Source organism: Trichoplusia ni, chromosome 10 (assembly GCF_003590095.1).
Source record: "Trichoplusia ni isolate ovarian cell line Hi5 chromosome 10, tn1, whole genome shotgun sequence".
Classification (NCBI taxonomy): domain Eukaryota; kingdom Metazoa; phylum Arthropoda; class Insecta; order Lepidoptera; family Noctuidae; genus Trichoplusia; species Trichoplusia ni.
Genome location: NC_039487.1, coordinates 6,054,372 through 6,073,124, shown reverse-complemented (window position 1 = coordinate 6,073,124; position 18,753 = coordinate 6,054,372). Strand labels below are relative to the sequence as shown.

The 18,753-nt window shown below is 34.9% G+C and overlaps 1 protein-coding gene across 12 annotated transcripts in view; it reads right to left on the bottom strand.

Moving 5' to 3' along the window:
- The window catches only part of LOC113498009 (latrophilin Cirl), a 292,737-nt gene that overhangs the window by 101,764 nt on the left and 172,220 nt on the right, over positions 1 to 18,753 (bottom strand). For all 12 annotated transcript variants that reach the window (XM_026877875.1, XM_026877874.1, XM_026877876.1 and 9 more), the window contains one exon: positions 4,979 to 5,337. In XM_026877875.1, coding sequence (XP_026733676.1) covers positions 4,979 to 5,270 — 292 coding nt within the window. In that variant the 5' untranslated portion in view covers positions 5,271 to 5,337. The remainder of the gene's footprint in view (positions 1 to 4,978; positions 5,338 to 18,753) is intronic.

Genomic DNA, 18,753 nt, shown 5'->3' with positions numbered 1-18,753 from the left:
AGGCTTTTTTCGTCTTTTAATACCTTTTTGAAGTAAATTTCGTCCTCCGTTTCGGTGTTCCAAAACATGTTTACATCTAGTCTTACTTGCGAGATTGGTTTCCAAAACTCATCTTTGCTACCAATATTTGCTATGTCAGCTTGTTCTGAGAACCTGCTCGTAAATATTATGATGAAATATGAATAAGATCCGTCTGTTTTATTAACATTTTGCTATTTTTCTTCTAGGTAACGAAGGTTATATATATGATTCTAATTTGAAGGAAATTTTAATTCTGTTAGATAAATAGTAAGCTACTTATGTTTTCAGGCATGTGTACAGAAGAATCAACTTACACGAAAAAAAAAATACCTTCTTTTCGTAATTGAATGAAGACTTAACAATCAATGAGGAAAACAAAAGCAAGGGAGAGAATATTAGAATAACAAAAGCAGTCATTCCGAGTTCGACACATAATCTTGTTAGGAACACATTTGGAAAATGAGAACTTTGTTATTATGGCGGCATAGCTTTTTTTCTAAACGGATAACGGGTAAACAAGAATAATGGTCTTCTAAATGAAGACAAAAGGGATTCAACGCGAAATGTATAAAAGCAGGCACCCCTGAAAAGTGTCAAAAATGATATTTGACAACGCAACCAGGATTTGTTTTATAAACCTTTTTTCGTTGTAGAAGCAGGCTTTGATACAGGTCTTTTAGGGTTAAAAGTATTTTCTTGTTTTGAATGCGAAGGTCTTAAATTGTAATAATAATAGCTTTTCATTAGGCGAATAGGCACCTAAACTATTGTACTCATTGTGCAAAGAGTTGAAAAGGGTTTATGAATGAACTAATTTACACAATGCCTGTTATTGTTACGAACTAAAACATTTTTAGTTGAACAATTTCACATTAAGCTGCAAATGGTACAGCATATTATTAGCGCACCAACTCACAAACATTTACGTTCAGAACGCGATACAAACATTTAATTAACCCAAGACATGTAGTTAGTCTCTCTGGTGCCATACCGAAACTACTTCATTACACAGCCAGTAACAAAGTTGGCAAATTTTATGTGCCCCAGATATGAACTCGGGAAGTTGACCCACAGAAGTTATTTAACTACTTAAACGCAGTGAAAACATCGTGGGAACCACATTTCCATATCAATCCTGGGACGTTTGCCGAAGCGACCGCCCCGCGACCAGCCCAAAAGCTAAATGACTGTAAGAATCCATCCCAGTTTCAATTTATCACAGAGAGATGGCGTTGAATGTATGAATGAATTGAAAGTTAGATTACACAATTTAAATTCCCCCTTCATGCAAAATAGGGACGGAAAGATGAGGTCTGGGGGTGTAGAATACATTATACTAGAGAAAGCTGAAGGGGAAGCTGAAATATTTACCTCGCGGGAGTTTGGAAGTGTGTGCGTCGAAGCGAAGCGAAATCTTAATGGATTATGGTATGATTGGACTACTCGGTTTACCTGCAGATATTTTGCAAGAGTTTTTATTTCACAATCCACTGTAGATTGGTTTCTATAGAGTATTAAACGTAGTCCGACGCAATGGGACCTTTTTTATTCGTCCCTTTGAATCGAGGCAAGCAATTAGGGAAAATAACAATTTAATTTTTTCAACCGGGTGTCTGCAGCTAATCCAATTTGCTTCGTTTTTTTTCGTATCCGATCGGCTTTGCGAACAAATCGATTAGAGCGATGAATGTACCGAATTTTAAAGGGTTTTTAATATTTGTGTTTGTATACTTTTCTAAATGTCAACATAATTTGTATGCCTCTTAACCATTGCTCATTTCATTAAAGTGGTCTGTTTAGGGTGTAATTTTCAACCAACGTAGGTGATGTCAATTTTACTATCTTAAAACATTTCAGGCATTCCGTAGAGTAGATTATACATGCTAATTACCTATATTTCGGATCTGTTCATACTAAACTATATCACAAGGTCTCACATGTACACTAACACACGTTATAACTGCACAAAAATCAGTTTTACCGCACAAGAAATAAAGATGAAAGTAAATCTTCGCTTATTTAAAGACTAACACTTTACAAGGTTAGTACAAAAGATTTTATTCCAATGCATTAAAATCCTGAAAGCCTTAAAAAGTCCCGCATAAAATGCTTTTGTCGCAACCCAGTAAACGTGCGTTTACTCGGAGTTTAAAATAATACTATTTTACTTTTACATAGGGAATTCATTACCTTTAAAAAGCGTAAGACTTGGCAAAGTGAATTTAGTAACATACTTTAGTGCTCGAAACTAGATCATTGACTTAATAATTCTATGCTTTTAGAAGAGACTTTGAAGAATTTATAGTTAGAACGGTATATTTAAGAAACTGTTTTTTGGATACCGAATGTTTTGCTCTATCATATGCCCAGTATGGTTGATGGCACTTGTTCAGGTTAAAAGTGTAGTTGCAATATTTAGAAAACTAACCAATGAAACCTCTTGAATCAATCAAATCGGCATAGGTGTTCAATTCAGAAAACTAAATCTTAAATAGGATTTTATTTTGCAGACTCCAAATTTCTTCTTAGGTTAATCTCCAATTTCTAGAGACTGGTTTCATTATTGTGTTGAAGAGACTATTAATCGAAAAAGATAATATTGAGACCCATAACACTACGACATAAGGATCACCACATATAGGATCGGGAAAACGAGTCAAGCCGAGTCTCCCAGCTACTCAATGATAACTACGCTCAACCACGGTTCCTGCGGTTGCTTCGTAAATGGGTGACCACTATGACAATCCATTAACATACCAAGTCAGTCCCCTCCATGCTTGGAAAAGCACCGTTAACCCGTTTGTCCGACTATCACGAGTTTATCATTAACAGTCGTTGATTCCTTACAATTCTGACAACCACACATACCAAGGGACCCGGTACATAGATTGTAGATGACAGAAAAGCGTGTCCAAGTGAATAGTCGTGTTGAGAGATTTCTTACTTTAGGCAGAAAGCGATGAATCTGACTATTATTATAATTTGATTTGGCATTATCCGAAAACGTAACTGCTGCCGCAGTATAAAGGGCGAAGAAAGGAACATAGGTGGGTTTTAGTAAGTAAAAGACTGTCACTTCCTTCCGCTCAACCTAAAATTGGAGAAGTACTTTGATGATTTCCAATCCTATGGCTTTCTCGAAGAATGCTATAAATTTTCTTACGCATAGTGTTTAAAACATGACAGAGATTTTTGACCTTATGTATTTTATACACCTACATGTCTATGTAAATAATTTTACACACAATAACTTACTACAATGACCTCCGTAAATCTTTTGTTTCTCCCTTTATATCTAAGTTCCGATATGATATCGGATAGGGTCCGTTTTATTGCGCCCTTTCATATAGGGAACTTAGTTTATTGGGGTCCACAAGGTAACTGGTAAGCTGTGTTTTATGGCAACTTCTAACTTTGAAGTGGGAGGTATGTAGGCAATAGTGGAATTGTACTGAGCAGTTAAGTTTTATAAGAATTGTGTTAGATTGAGTAAAGAGTGAAGAAGAGAAAGAGTGAAGTGAGCGAGTCTTTGTCAGACAGGTAGGGTTCATATACATTTCTTGATGTTTACTTGTCTATAAAGACATGATTTGTTCAGTAACAGAACTCAGAATTAAAAAAAGATGAGATGATTAAAATTTGGGATGAATCACACTTTTTTTTAATTATTGACCATAACTTCGAATAAGAGGTATCGCAACTTTCGATTCATATGCACAAAGACAAGCGTTCTTGATGACCAGCCACGTGCAGTCATTTTACAACGAACACTTTAACAATGATTGTTCCTTATGCTTTATTTAAATCTTCTCTTTAAACACGAGTCCTTAAATTGATCTTATAATTTTAGAAGAAATTAAATTGTATCCACAACTCATAAGACATTACAATCGTGACGTGAAATGAAATCGTTAAAGTTCTTACCACTTTTAACTCTTTTTTAAAAGCGCTGAGAACTTCCACAAACAATCGCTAGAGGTCGCTTTTCCAATATGTTCACGACTCGTGTGTGGAGTACTAAATAGATTTAATTAATGACTTATTTCTTTCAAGTTTCTATTTTATTTCTTTCTTTTTATTCTCGGAAATGCTGTTTGGAATACTTTGATATTTTCGTTTTGTTGTAAGGACTGTTATTGACTAATATATAAAGCTGAAGAGTTTGTTTGTTTGTTTGAACACGCAAATCTCAGGAACTACTGGTTCGAATTCAATTTTTTTTTTGTGTTGAATAGACCATTCATCGAGGAAGGTTTTAGACTATATACTATCACGCTGCGACTAATGGGAGCGAAGATACAATGGTAAATGTGGATAAAAACAGGGAAGGTATAAATCATAACTTATATCTCTAACCACGCGGACGAAGTCGCAGGCAACAGCTAGTTACTTAAGATATGGCGGCCCTCCTAGATTTGTAAGTATTTTTTTTAAGTAGAAACAAAAAATGATTACTCATTCGTTTTCTTAGTTGAATTTAATATAATTAACACTAGAATGAGTAAGATATTAGTCAGTGTTAGCATAATAGTCAAGACTGTGTTAAAATCGTTTCGCAACGGTGTTTTAGCCGTTCTATAGAATTTCGCGATTGTTTTGTTTACAAACATGTGGTTTTTAGAATTAGCAGGTTTTAAGAAATGTATAAGGATAATGTTGAATTTGCAAGTATTGTAGAATTGGGTTTCCACGTTCATTTTGTTATTTTTTGGTTTCTGTTTAAGTGAGAAACGTACGTGAATATAAGTTTTTGATGTTATAGTTATGGTATGATACTGTTAACATTTCTTTTAGTTTTTAAAATGGGCTGATGTTTAGAAAACTTGAAATATTATTAATTATGAAGGCAAGGTAAAAGCATCTTTCGATACAAAAGCATCGAGAAAATTTTTGCTACTGAACTCCTAATTCAATTAAATCTTTACTTAAAACTATAAAAATAATTAAAAACACTCACCTGAGCTCCTCGCATGAACATTATTAACAATCACAAACATTAACAACAAAAACACTATTGTTTTAAACCTACTAAAGCACCAGCGCCCTCTACACAACTTTTCACAAACTAAACTAGATTCTTCACTATTATTGTCAAAACTATTGCTATTTCTTTCATCTTCTTTCAAATTTCTTCTTTTATACCCTCTGTCTTCTAGAAGGTATTTGAGGTCTTGCAAACTCTTCTTTCGGGTGGTTACAGGGTTGCTTGATGGTTCTAAGAATGGGTCCAGGTTTGGTTGCCCCGTCATCGTGATTGGTTCTGGTTGCTAGTTGTGGTTGACGTGGTCAAATTCCGGGTTCATCTTGGTTATGCATCTGTAACAACGAAAATTGGTGATTAGTTACTTGATAATTAATAGAACAAAACACAAGATCAAAATACAGAATAAATGTATGAAAACACTCTTTAAAAACACTTCCGAGTTGCAGACATCTATAGAATACTAGCTGACCCAGCAAACGTTGTTTTGCCGCAAACTTTTTTTTGGTGTGCGCCACTATGTATCACTTAGGGGTATGAAAAATAGACGTTGTTCTATTCTCAGACCTACCCAATAGGTATATACAAAATTTCATAAAAATCGCTCGAGCCGTTTCGGAGGAGTACGGTAACTAACTTCGTGACACGGGAATTTTATATATTAGATCAGACATTTAATATAAAAATAAAATTTTACGTAACAAATAACCCCTTCATAAAATAGCCTCCCATATCAGTATTCAATATTATTAAATGTTAAATAACACCATTGTTCCACAATTCCCTCATAAAACAACACCAAAGATTATTAGGAGCAGGCGTGATGATTGGCAATCCATTATTTTTTATTGCACAGCTATTTATCAAGCCGACACGAACGCACCTAAACATAAACTTTACAAAACAAAAAGCTAACAACTTAATAGGGCAAAGCGACCAACTATCGGCCGTACATAAATTTCATAAAAATAATGTGCAAAAATAAGCAGAAAACGCGAATGCTGACAATCTAATAAGCAATTCATCAGGGGTTGTGACAGTATGTGTTATCGCGGCGTAAGCCCGTCGGTGGGGGGAGGGGGGATGCACTCGGCCACCTGCGGCCCAATGACGGAGATAAAGTCTGACTAAGATGAACTTGTTTCTTTAAGCCGGATTAAGAACAAGTCTAGTCTGTCTAGCCCTAATGAGGCGGTTTTGTTCGAACTTTGTCAAGTTTTCGATAACGAAGGGATTATTTTTTTTGTCTCTGTCTTCGCTTCTTGAGCACGTTTTAGTAAGGTGCGACATTGTTTTTGTAAGTAGTTTTCGCGGTGGTGTGTGAGAGATTTACGTCTTTATTCGTTATTTCTTTTCCTGCCTTTTTATGTTTTAATGCTCACCTCTTAACATGCAAAAATAAACTTGTGTTCCTTATATTAAGTTTGTCTTAGATCAGCACCTAATCGAAACTGACATAAGGTATTATAAGTAGAAATTTAAAAGAACCTGTTTAAAAATACTCATTTATAAACAGCCCTAAACGACAAGTTCATATACCAAAGTACAACTAATGTACTCCTGTTTTAAGCTACTACAACATTCAACGTCCCCGGAGCAACATAACATCTTGAAGTTGTACAAAATTTACCATTACACATAACTGTAACAGGTCCATATATCTCTAGCGGTGTAAAACGTGAAATAGCGGAGTGTTTACATACAGAACAATGCAGAACTGCAGGCGGACCCAGGTGTGCCAATCCGGGGCTCAAAGCTAGCTCATTAATCTTCCTTGCCCTTGCCGGATGGCCAGTAACGGATAATGGAATACTTCGGTCAGAGCGGCATTTCAGAGTTTTGGAATCGATAATATGATTGGAATTAGAGGGAGTATTGGATGTTTAACTAAACAGCTTCCGAAATTTAGTAGGAATTGCTAAACAATCGTCTACTACTGTACGTTCAAATTCTATAATTGAAATTGGATGAAAAATGAAATGTAAAAGTTATAAGATCAAGTAAATTTAAAACAATCAAATAAGCCGTTTTAAAATAAAGCAAATATAAAAAACAGTTGAATTAGGGTAAATGTCATTATTACACGCCATTACAAAGAAATAAAAGGAGTCGACGATAGACGGATCAATGAGGCAACAGCAAGAATAATTCTCACGTCCCAGCGATATTTCTATGCTTAACGATGGAGGAAATTCGTCCCGACTTGTCCCAAGTCCGTAGATCGTAACTGAAAATTGTTTTAGCCCCCCCGGGGCATGCTGAAAGTTCAGGTGGACTCTGAGATCTTTCACAGGTGGTATCATGAGTTATTGTCCAATTGTACACGTTTTATTAGAGGCTATTTCATTGGTTCTTGTGAGTTTGTTCGTAGTTACTTTGGATGTTGGCATGAGAGAACAGGTAGCATCGTCTTCTCTTCTTTTGTGTCACTAAGTAATTGTTTGTTTTTGTGTCTTAGTATTTTAAGTATGTTTTTTTTTGTTTTATCTCAGGGCCAATTATCTATGCACAACTCTGCGGTTTTCATTTATAATTAAGGTATAACATGAACATCACGTGTAACTGTAACTTCTACTTCATCCAAATTCGCAACTGAAAATATTACTTCAAAAAATTTTTGTACGCCGTCTGGTTTCGTTAGCTCGTTTGAATTTAAAATCATCACAATTTTTTCCCCAACTTTAATTAAATTAAAATACAATGCAAAAATTTTAAATCCCAGCAAAAGCTTGTTGGGGATCGAATTAAATTTGAATAAGTGGCTTCAGACAAGTCTGAAACGCTGAGAAGAAATATAAACAGTCATTTATCGTAACAATCCTGAGGTCCATTCCTCTTTAGCCCTCTAGAGGGAGGTAGAACACAGGTGCGGGGACGAAAGCTCCCCCCTCTTGACTGATTGTTTGTTTTGCCATTCCCGGTTTCACAGTTTGTTTTGCAAAGGAATTTGCAGTTGCAGTCGGACTAAAAACTCAACGGGTCATCAATTTTGGTAAGCGTTGCTAAGATGTCTCTGTTAAGGATTGTAGGAATTGTTAAGCGGTGGGAACCGAGCACGTTTTTGGTGTTGTTTCGTTTGTCTACACGCTAAGTAGCGTCTGCTATTACAGCGTTGTTTCAGACCAAAACACACCCTACAATTTAGTATCGTAAAAATATTCCCACATTTGATACTATCTCAAAAAATAAAAGCGAAAATAAAAAGGTCTGAATAAGCCAGTGAATATTAAAACAGGGAATATAAACCGTCGGTTAATTTTTCACGTACGCAATTAAACGTACGTAATAACAGTCAAGATGGTCAGTTATTCTTTAAAAGGAACGTTGGTTATGTCCAATCTAAATTTAGAAATGGCCTGACTGGAATGGTCAGTACATTCCTAGTGTTCATGGCCAAAGTTTATGGAGGGGAGCGAGTTGATTAAAAGACAATTAAACATAATTATAATGAAGTAACGATTAAGACTAATTATGAGAAATTCTTTTTTTATTTACTACCTAAAATTTGAGGATTGAAGCCAAATTATGACGACAAATCAAAAAACACATTTATTCAGACAAAATAAATTAAAGACAATTACAATCGCAAGTATAATTCTAACATATTTTACTTCGTTTGAATCTAGCACAATCTCATAACCAGACCTAATATTAGATTGTAAATTAAATTACCCGACTTAATATTGCTTAAGTACATTTAGCCTACATAACACCTGTACATTCGACCTCACATTCCATCAAAATGCTATCCACCACAACATTAGCAGCACACCTATCTAATTTACTTTGCTTCATACTCATAAAATCAAAGGTTGTTTCGAAATAATCATTGATCGAGATCGCATCAGCCAATTTCTTACACCACACCCGATCGAACCAGCGTTGCGTCCCAGGCGGGGTTAAAATTTCATGGCCTTAAACAGGTCGGGCCCAGTCCAACCCTGTTCACAACCCAGTAGGAACAAGTACGGGTACTTAAAGGTATTTTTCCACTTAATGCTTAGGAAGTCGTTTTTGCATTCACCATGCTTTGAAAGAAGTGGTCTGGGATACTTTTAGGGAATGATTTACGGGTGTTTGCTCTATTTGGATTGTAAGTCGTTTATGTAATGTTTCTATTTGATTGTTGGTTGAATTACAGTTAGTTTTGAGTCTTGTATGGCAGTTGAACTCAATCTTATCTTATTATGTTAGACTTTGTTCAACTTGAAATTAAAATTAAATTCAAAATGATATGTTTTATTTTTTCAAGTGTGACTTAAGATGAATCAAAATTACAGATCTAGTTAGTGACTTGTTGAACGGTTCCAAAAGGTCATTTCCATGGAGAAATTGTAGGTTAAAGAAAATCGAAATATCCGAAACATTTTACCAATTAGAATAAAAATATTAATAATTTAAAAGTTGCGACGGCAAAAAACATATATATATATATAAATACGAGACACTAAACGAAATGTCCAACTTCTCAGATTCAAAGTACTATAACAGTAATATCGACAAATAGCCACTATCAAATAGAATGGTAATGTAACAATTCCGTTGGAAATATTGGCATTTCAAGTCAGTACATTAAGCGTTCGGTGGCACAGTCCCGATTTCCCTAAGTGCGATAAGGATCTAAAATCTAGACCATTTCCCGTCCATTCTAGACTGCAACGCCGAAGCTACGAAGGAAATAGAATGGATATTGTGGTTTTAGTACAAGTTACACCAATATGAAATACAGTAAATACATATTCGTTTATGCTAGACTGAATTAATGAGTGACCTAGATACAACAAACTTGGCATCTTGACTCGCTGAATTGTAACTCGAGTTATGTTCATAATAGCGAAAGGGAAACACGAATAGACGGAAAATTAAATCGTGAAGTCGACAATAATTCAGAAGATAAACCAGATGTTATGATGAGAATTTTTAGGAGGAAACCCAATATTAAACGGATTTAAGGTAAATTTATATTACAACCATCTAATGAAGACTGTTCCACTAATTTCTGGGATAAATTTAAGTAATGACGAAGTTAATAACATGGATGATTTAAACTGACTTTTTATAAATACATGTAAATTTGTGAGACCAACAGCCAAAACTTTCGACACTCTCAATAATAGAACTGATATAATTAAAGAGGAAACTACCAAACCCTTTAATGAAAATGTATTCCAACAGTTTAGTGAGGTTCCAGTAACCGCCATCGTACTTTCACGTCAACTACAATTTGGTGAATGCATTCCCCTCACTAAATCGCCTTTCAACTGCGAGGGCGTTGTGAAAATTTCATACGGTAAGTGCCTATTCGCGGTGTCTCGTTAAGGAAATGTTGCCCTACCTACCTCTTGTTGCCCTTAAATCCCTTTTAGTGATAAAGGTCGATTCGGTGAAGTTGCTTTAGTTTCATGAAGATATTGATTAGGTCCTCACGAGAAGTACGTAAATGGTGATGTACATATGTCTGCATTCTCATGTTTAATTTGTAACAAAAGTATGAAAAATGACAGAAGACTGATTAAAGTTCCCGCGTAATTTCTGTAGATAAAAGTCATACACAAAAAAGGACCAAAACGAACAAAACAAAATTTAATCATTATTCGTAGAAGTGACATCGAAAACGAAAAGCAAATTTAATCGAAGCTATAAATTATTTTTTCTCACAGAAATAAATTTTACTGAGACGTTATCGAGATTAAAACTGGATGAATCGTACGACCGAGTAGATTAATGACACTCCCAGTATACGTCCCGACTTAAGATAACTTAACACTTTTAAACTTTATACTATATATGACCCACAATTGGGCAGATACCTCTTAAAATGTCTCTTTTTTTTAATTCTAATGACAAAATTTGTATGGATTCAAAGACGTTTGTTATTCTTTCAGGCGAAAACCGCTGAACGGATTTAAACAAAATTTGGGATATAGATTGTTAATGGCTTGGATGAAGAGGATAATTATAGTAGTCCTGATGTTACGTTTCCCCGGGATCATTTTCGATTTATTGCAGGCAAATCCGCTGGCGATATTAGTGACACTTTAATTGTTTTAAATGCAATAAATGTTAAATACAAGGACTCTTGGTGTATGGTAGTGACGGAGTATAAAAGTAGGATTTCTGATATACCGGCCAGTTGTAACATCGTACGCATGCAATCGCTCTCATATTAATCATTGATCTAATTTTATAACGTCTATAAGTAACTTATCTTAATGCTGGTCAAAGCGTATTTTATTATTTCATATTTATAATTCAGTTTCATAGCTGGAGTTGCTTGCTTTTTATACCGCATATGGTATTGGTATTTTGATCCACAAACGAGTACAGGAATATCACTTAAATCGTAAGGTAAATCGCACAATTACCGTTCCAGCCAGTTCATTAACGGGCAACCTTATTCGAATTACCATAAAACTTAAATCACCTTACATAAAAGTAAACGAGTGACCTAAATTGACTCGATAAACTGTGAGAAAAGATAAAAACTAAGCATTACATAAGCGACCATAATAGCATTATCAGCAAACCCTACTTGACGCACCCATTAACAAATTCAACATTAATTACCACAAACGAAGGGAAAATAAAAGAAAAGCTAGACTCATTAACCGCAGCTAAACTAATGGGATTTGATGGGAGCGAGCAAAAACGCGGGCAAACCCCCGAGGCACGGTTAAGCATGATTTATAGTAGCTCCCTCTGTCGGAGTGAATCGTAATGAAACGCACCTGACTCCTGTTGCTGACTATCGATGATTAATTTTTGTGGCGAAAATTAAAAGTGGTGGGACAATAAGATTGGGGTACGAATTTGAATGGAATAATAGTAAATGGGCTTTGTTTATAAACCGAGGGAGCGACGAGAATTCTTTGTTTTTGACCCACTTAGTGAGCATCAAAAACTTTTCGACGGTCCATTAAAATCGTCTTCCGTATTTTGCTATATCCATAATAATTTACGTGTATACATGATTTATGCTTGAGATGAACAAGAAAACAAGTTTTATATCTCATAAACTGGTTGGCTTACTAATTAGTGCATAACCAGTTTTTTCGACCTCAGTCATTGTCGAGTATAAAAGCAGAAAGCTTTTTGAAGCTAATTTTTGTGGAAGTTTTAAAATACTTTTAGTTATAACAAAGAAAATATTTAGTATTATAACAAGTATGTTTGTCTGAAATTTAGAATCTGGAGAGAATTTAAAACATTTAGAAACGTTATGCAACAAAGCATTCTTAATATACTAAAATGAAAATATGCAATAGGTACATTCTCGGGCCAAAACATAAACCTCGAAAAATTCCATATTGCTGTGATAAAAACTAGAATTCATATTCCTGCATCATACTAAACCGCAGTTGCACTAAAACTTTATGCTTTACGAACATACAGACAAACATAAACACGATATGTACGATTGTACGTGTATAGTAAAAACTGGATTGTGACGTGGAGAAATGCGGTATGGGTAAAACACCTGGGGCCCGACGGACAGCAATTGTACCGTTTACCTTACCGCTTTTGGTCATTTGCGGACGTTGGCGGAAATGAGATTTGTGAAAATATAATCGACGTATTTAGTTGGACGACAATGGGGAGTTTTACCTCAGTTTTTGCGAGTTTTCAGAGAGGATGTTTCATTTAATTTTGCTCATGGACTAATATTTTATAATGTTTCAATTATGTTTCGTATTATAAAAGAAAATGAATTACTATTATTCGCCTAGAGGGTTTAATTTTCAACAATACTTTGCAATGTTCTCATATATTTTCTCCCAATAGATTTTAAAGAAAACAGTCTTAGTTAGTCAGCTCTCATTAATCAATGTTCATTATTAATGAATCATAGGACAAGACAACAACTTCAAGATTTTATAAAGATTTAATAAATAGCTTCTAGAACTATTAAAATGTTCATCATTCATTCTTATAGACACGTCACTGACCCGAAGTCTGGTATTGATAAAAGGGACCATATATATTAAACAAAATATATAAACACTCTTGGTTTAAAACCTTTAAAGCTTAAAATTTTTGTCAATTTCACAATTCACAAATCACGATTTTCTCAACCAAATTTAGTTACACGAGTCCGGCATTTAATCACATAAAAATAGTTCTTCAAACGACATTCAAAATCCCTTACTTAACAATTCTGAGACAATTGCGAAACAATTCCCAAATTCTATTCGATTAAAACCTCAATATTCCGAGTAAACCTACTCGAAAACGTAATAACATCTCGGTATATAAAACCAAAAATCTCCTTACATCAAAAAACTTAGGCGTATGCAAAAAAAAATTGGATATACAAAATGTACGAACTTACGGACAGAAATATTTAAATAAGTAGAAAGGTATAGAAAATGGGTATTATTTTCTCGGGATCGAAGGTCTGGTATTACGTCGGCTTCATTGGAACGAGGTTTTAATAAAGCCCTTTGAACACGAGGCAACGCAGGTATCTAATACCTGACGACTTCTTCAAGAGAATATAATCATGCTACATCAGTACTTTGTTACAAGATTAAGATAACATACAGCCGAAAAGACCACTCCAAAAGGACCAAAAACCACTGCAACGCTAAAGCAAAGCGTTCATTTAAAAACCTTTCATCAAAAACGTCTAACCATCAAATATTCTAACTTATAAGTCAATCATGAAGTTTTGCAATCAACCATCAATATTCATGACGAAGACCAACTTTTACGGTAAGTCTTACAAGCAAATAAGCTTATACAGTCATCAAAGGGATTTCACTGAACGAAACGACAAATTCGTGAACAATTCCCTTCTATTTTGGAAGGATAAAAGAAATCATTCACGTAGGTACATTATTTTTGTGTAGAACAGAATGCCGAGTAATACTTCCTCCGCTTATTGGTTTTATAGAAAATTGTTTCGTGAAATCTCTGCTTGTTTTTAGAGATATTTTTTAGGAATGTCTTATATTAGAGTTAGGTCTGAATAATCTTAGAAGTTCTCTGTCACGAGCAGTTTGAAACGTTTATTTGGAAGCAGGTTAATACTCTAAACGATCTCCCCTCTATCTTTTCATAAAACTTGATTCGATATCATCTTGAACCAACATTCGCTATATATGTCTTAGACTTCACGCTAATTCTTCCTGAATTGACTTCAGGGAATTGTGACATCCATCTGTTAGATTCTATTGGGTAGCGTATCATAACCTGTGATACTAATAAAATTTATATTATATACTTCTAGTCATATCAATTCCAATCCACGAACTATCGGAACGTTTTCAGATAACTTCCAAGAAATAATGGCTTCAACACGTAAGAAATAATGAAACCTAAAGGTTTAGAAACTTAGGTAACATTTCAGTATCTATCAATAAATCAAAGGACACTTGTTTCGTGCACAATACTGATATTTACTTATCTGATTAGAATAAAGAGGTTTCGACTATCTTAGCCAAGTTACATAAAGGCTAGGCTTCTATTTCTCACAATAGCGAAGATTGGAACAATGAAAAATCTATTTAGTCGATCAGTTAGTACTAAAAAAGTTTAAAGCTTTTGCAGTTTCAAAGTAATAGGAAACTAAATTGAAAAAGCAGGTAATAGTCAAGAAAGAAGTTGGAGCGAATAAGGTTACAACTCTGCACATAATGTGCAAAGAAGTGACGCCATGCGAAATGACAATCTCTGTATCGTGACACGATCAGTAGATTTAAAGAAAGAAAAAAAACTACCTCTTACTTAAGAGAAAAAGAATACGAACGTTCGTATATTACGTTTTATAGTACTTTACCGAACATTAGAAAGTTCTAATCCATTCTCATGCGATATAAAACCAGTTGAATCCGTACCAAAGGACTAAGCGAGTGAATGTTAGTACCAGGCACATTAAATACTGAAAAGCATAAAAACGATTTAGCAAAGGTAAGAATATCAAACAATTCTACGAAAACGCCAAGTAAACTGGAGGTATGTGTGTTTTTTTATTGAAAAAACACGGTTGTTTGCGCTTTTGGTGACAAACAAGAAAAATTGAATGCGCCCCGTACATTCGTATGTATATTACGCTGTTTGTTTGGTTAGAAAGCCAATGTTTGTAGCCCACGGCCTGTTTGCCCAACAGTGTTAATAAAATCATAGCACGCTACTACAGTTATATAAATGGTTTAATGAGATACACATGAATTTATTATGCAGTGAGAACAGTATGCTAGTTTTTGAGCATTCCTATTACGATAACACGATTTTCTGAACTACATTGTGATCTGACGACGAATCCCAAGCATGTCTTAAAAATGTCCGTTGGTTTAAAAATTAGAATATATTGAAATAAAACTACTTTTACGGATTTTATCGCGGCTCTTCAAAAATAACTTAACACACGAACAGAAATAATAGTAAAAGTAACAAGTGGTCAAAACTGGCGCCAAACGCACTCAAAACAAGACTGTCTTTAAAGAAGCGAGACGACGCCACACAGCAGATAACGGCATCTCTTTTCCACAATCAACAGTTCTACTTAAAATAATAATAACAGCCGGTTCTTATAATGTAATCCCGATTACGAAGATCGATCAACTTATAATCGTCTTAAAAAGGATAAACGTTCTGAATAGATAAAAACACAACGATAATGAATCATAGAGCTTGCGAGCTAAAACATGCTGCTATTTGTCAAGTAGTCTGTCTAAATGGAAGTGGAAGGACTGGTTATCAGGTAACTTGACGTTATAAGTCCAGGAGTGTAGTTATTAAGATCAAATAGGCTTGAGTAATAGATAGTCGCGCAAGGTAGCAAGAAGAATTTTATTCACATGCGTTTTGCTTAGAGTATTTTTATTTTGTCATGATGAAAACGCAGGGTTGTTTTTGGTACTGGTTCTTTTAAAGCGTTTGCTCTAGATACAACTAGTTTATCTTTCAGCCACTTCAAAATAGAACCTTTAAACGTCTTCATTTTGTTTACTCCGATCACAAGTTCACTCCGAAACAGTTTCCTCCACTGGTCCTTTTATCCGCATCTTTTGTAAACCAAGACTCACAAATCACTATTTCAAAATTCCTCTAGCACTCTTATTTAAAAGCCACAATTGAAATTCCCTCGCAAACTTTTCCACTGTACCTCGAAAACTGAATGCATCTACGTTATCAGAGTAATATATGCGCATCGCAGTTGCAAAAGGAATTTATTTCGTTTAGTTTTATTTATTGGGAACCATTTGCAGGTAAGTCTGCATCTAATGTTGGAATTTGCGCTGTACCAGCTAAGTAATTTACGTTCCGTATTCATTACGATCGTTATACGATTTTCTAGTTGGTGTGTGTAAATTACACAGCGTTGTTATTCGGTTGTTTGCCTTTTGAATACGAGTTTGCCATATACGGCTTCATTTGTATTGAAGGATCGATTTTGTAGCGATTAAGAGATCTGGGTCCTTTTGCGCTTTATTTTACCTGTATGTATGAAGCTTTGAAACGGTAAATACGTACTGCTTCCACAGACTCGAGTTTTGATCCTAAGGCAAGCACCAATTTTTAGAATATTATCTGTATTTTAGAAATAAATATCTTCCGTGACATATAAAATATGGGCTCTGCGCCTGATCTATCTCTGGTCGTGTCGGTGTGAAGTTCCATATATTCTATACGAATAAGGGAACAGAGAGTGCAGGCGCACACTCTTGAACACTATTATAAGTCCGCGAAGCTAGCTGGTGTCTTGCGGCAGAAGACGCCGCATCCGAAAATACTTAGAACATTATTATTACCATTATATTGGAAATAGCAACAGACTTACTTCCTTCGATCCTTCAATATCTGACGTTCTTATTTTTACGCAATTGAAGTCTTGTAAGATCCCAACAGTACCTAGCTATAAGAAATAGGCAATCTCGACATGTCACGATCTAACACTTCAGTTCACAACTGTCCCAAGTCAAATAAGGAATAAAGTGCCTCGCATCGCCGTGTAAATTAGAAAGGTAAGTACCAACAAAACCGATTTAGTTTTCAAGCAAAAATCACCTTTAAGAGGCAACGTAGGGCAATAAATTCTGCGTTAACGTCTCACGTTCAACCATAAGCAACCGTTGCTTTATAGACGAAAAAAAAGGTAGCATAAACGATTTGCAGCACCCTTGAGCGTCTTCGCAAAAAATTTTACGCGAATATAAAAGTTCACTCGTTACTCCGCGTGAAACATTTTGTGTTGTAAATAGGGCGTTTAAAATGCAAACGCGATTCCGTTCCTTTAGAATTGTAGTCTTTAGGTAATCACCAGCGGCATAGAGTTGAGGCGATTAGTCAATTATGGCCCGATATCGATGAATGGTCGAGTGACTGGTGAGTTCGTGTCGTTTGTTTTACAAAAACAAACCGACATTATTTCCGGCCATGATGTAAATAACTGAGTAAGCAATAAATTTTAATGTAACCATGCGTGAATGCAAGGCGCTTATCTGTAGAATATCTTTCCCTACAACTTAAAAATTTGCAGATTTCATTAATTCTTTGAGACCTTTCATAAACGTTACAGGTTGCAAAGTTTTACGTGCATTGCTTCTTACGGTAGCGGACAGTTTTATTGCCTTAACTTTACTTGGGAAATAAACTTGATAATTATGAAAACCTCTTTTAAAACCGTTAAACATATCTCGAGTGACAGGTCCATAAAGGTTGATTGACGGCATTGACGGGTGTTAACGTTTAGCTGAGTGTGTTGAGAATCCGATTTAGATGTTTGGCACATCACTAACTATTCCGTATACATACAAATATTATGTTCAATATATATGTAAATAATAATTATAAAAAATGGATACAGATGCAATTACAGAATTGGTAGATAACTTTTTCCAAAGTATTTTAAATCCAAAATACACCGAATTAAGACAGATACCCTTGAAAATAAGATTCCATTAAAAATCTAGCCATTTTCCCTCCCTCTTTCCCCAGATAAACAAAAGACTAAAAATGACATTACAAAGTTGCCTAGATAATATTCAAATGCAAAAATAACACTGGCGTTTCATGCCTGTAACCTCACAAAACGTAATGACAACCCTAACATGACAATTCCATTCGCGTAGGGCTGTCACTCATTAGCATATGTACATAAAGACTCGCTCATTGGCTGAGCCCGTCGCGTTTGAATTGCAGAAATTCCTGACGCCATTTTATTAATTAAAAACCTCCCGCGTTTTTTTTCTTTTGCCACAATTATTGTTTTAAAAGCTGTCTTGGTGTTTGTTGAGTGAATTTTACGATCGTTTCGTTATTTTTAGTGTTCCGTACCTAAGCGGCAAAAACGTACCTTCCTAGTAGAGTACTGTTCTTACCTAAGACTCCACTATATGTCAATCTGTCACTAGACTGTATCTCATGAACTGTATCTTATATTATAAAGTATTTTTGTACTTATGATGTTACAAACTATGTTTGCAGCTATAAACACAAATCGAGTTTATAAATTTTAATAATTTCTTTTTAAATTTGTTTATCTTTGGCCTGTTTATACGGAATCCCCAGTGTCGTATTTTAGTCTCCCACTTGACCGAGTTTTGATGTCGCTATGAGCTAAATTTTAATATAATATCCTTTAACACATTTAAAGGATCTTACATGCAAATTAATCGATACAGAAATTGCAATCGCTTATTATAAATAGAGAGATTGCAATTTCTGTAAACATTTTCTTGGCAAGTTTATCATGACTTCGTCTTTTATTCTTGTTAGGCACTTCTTTAAAAAATCTTTTGATTCCTACT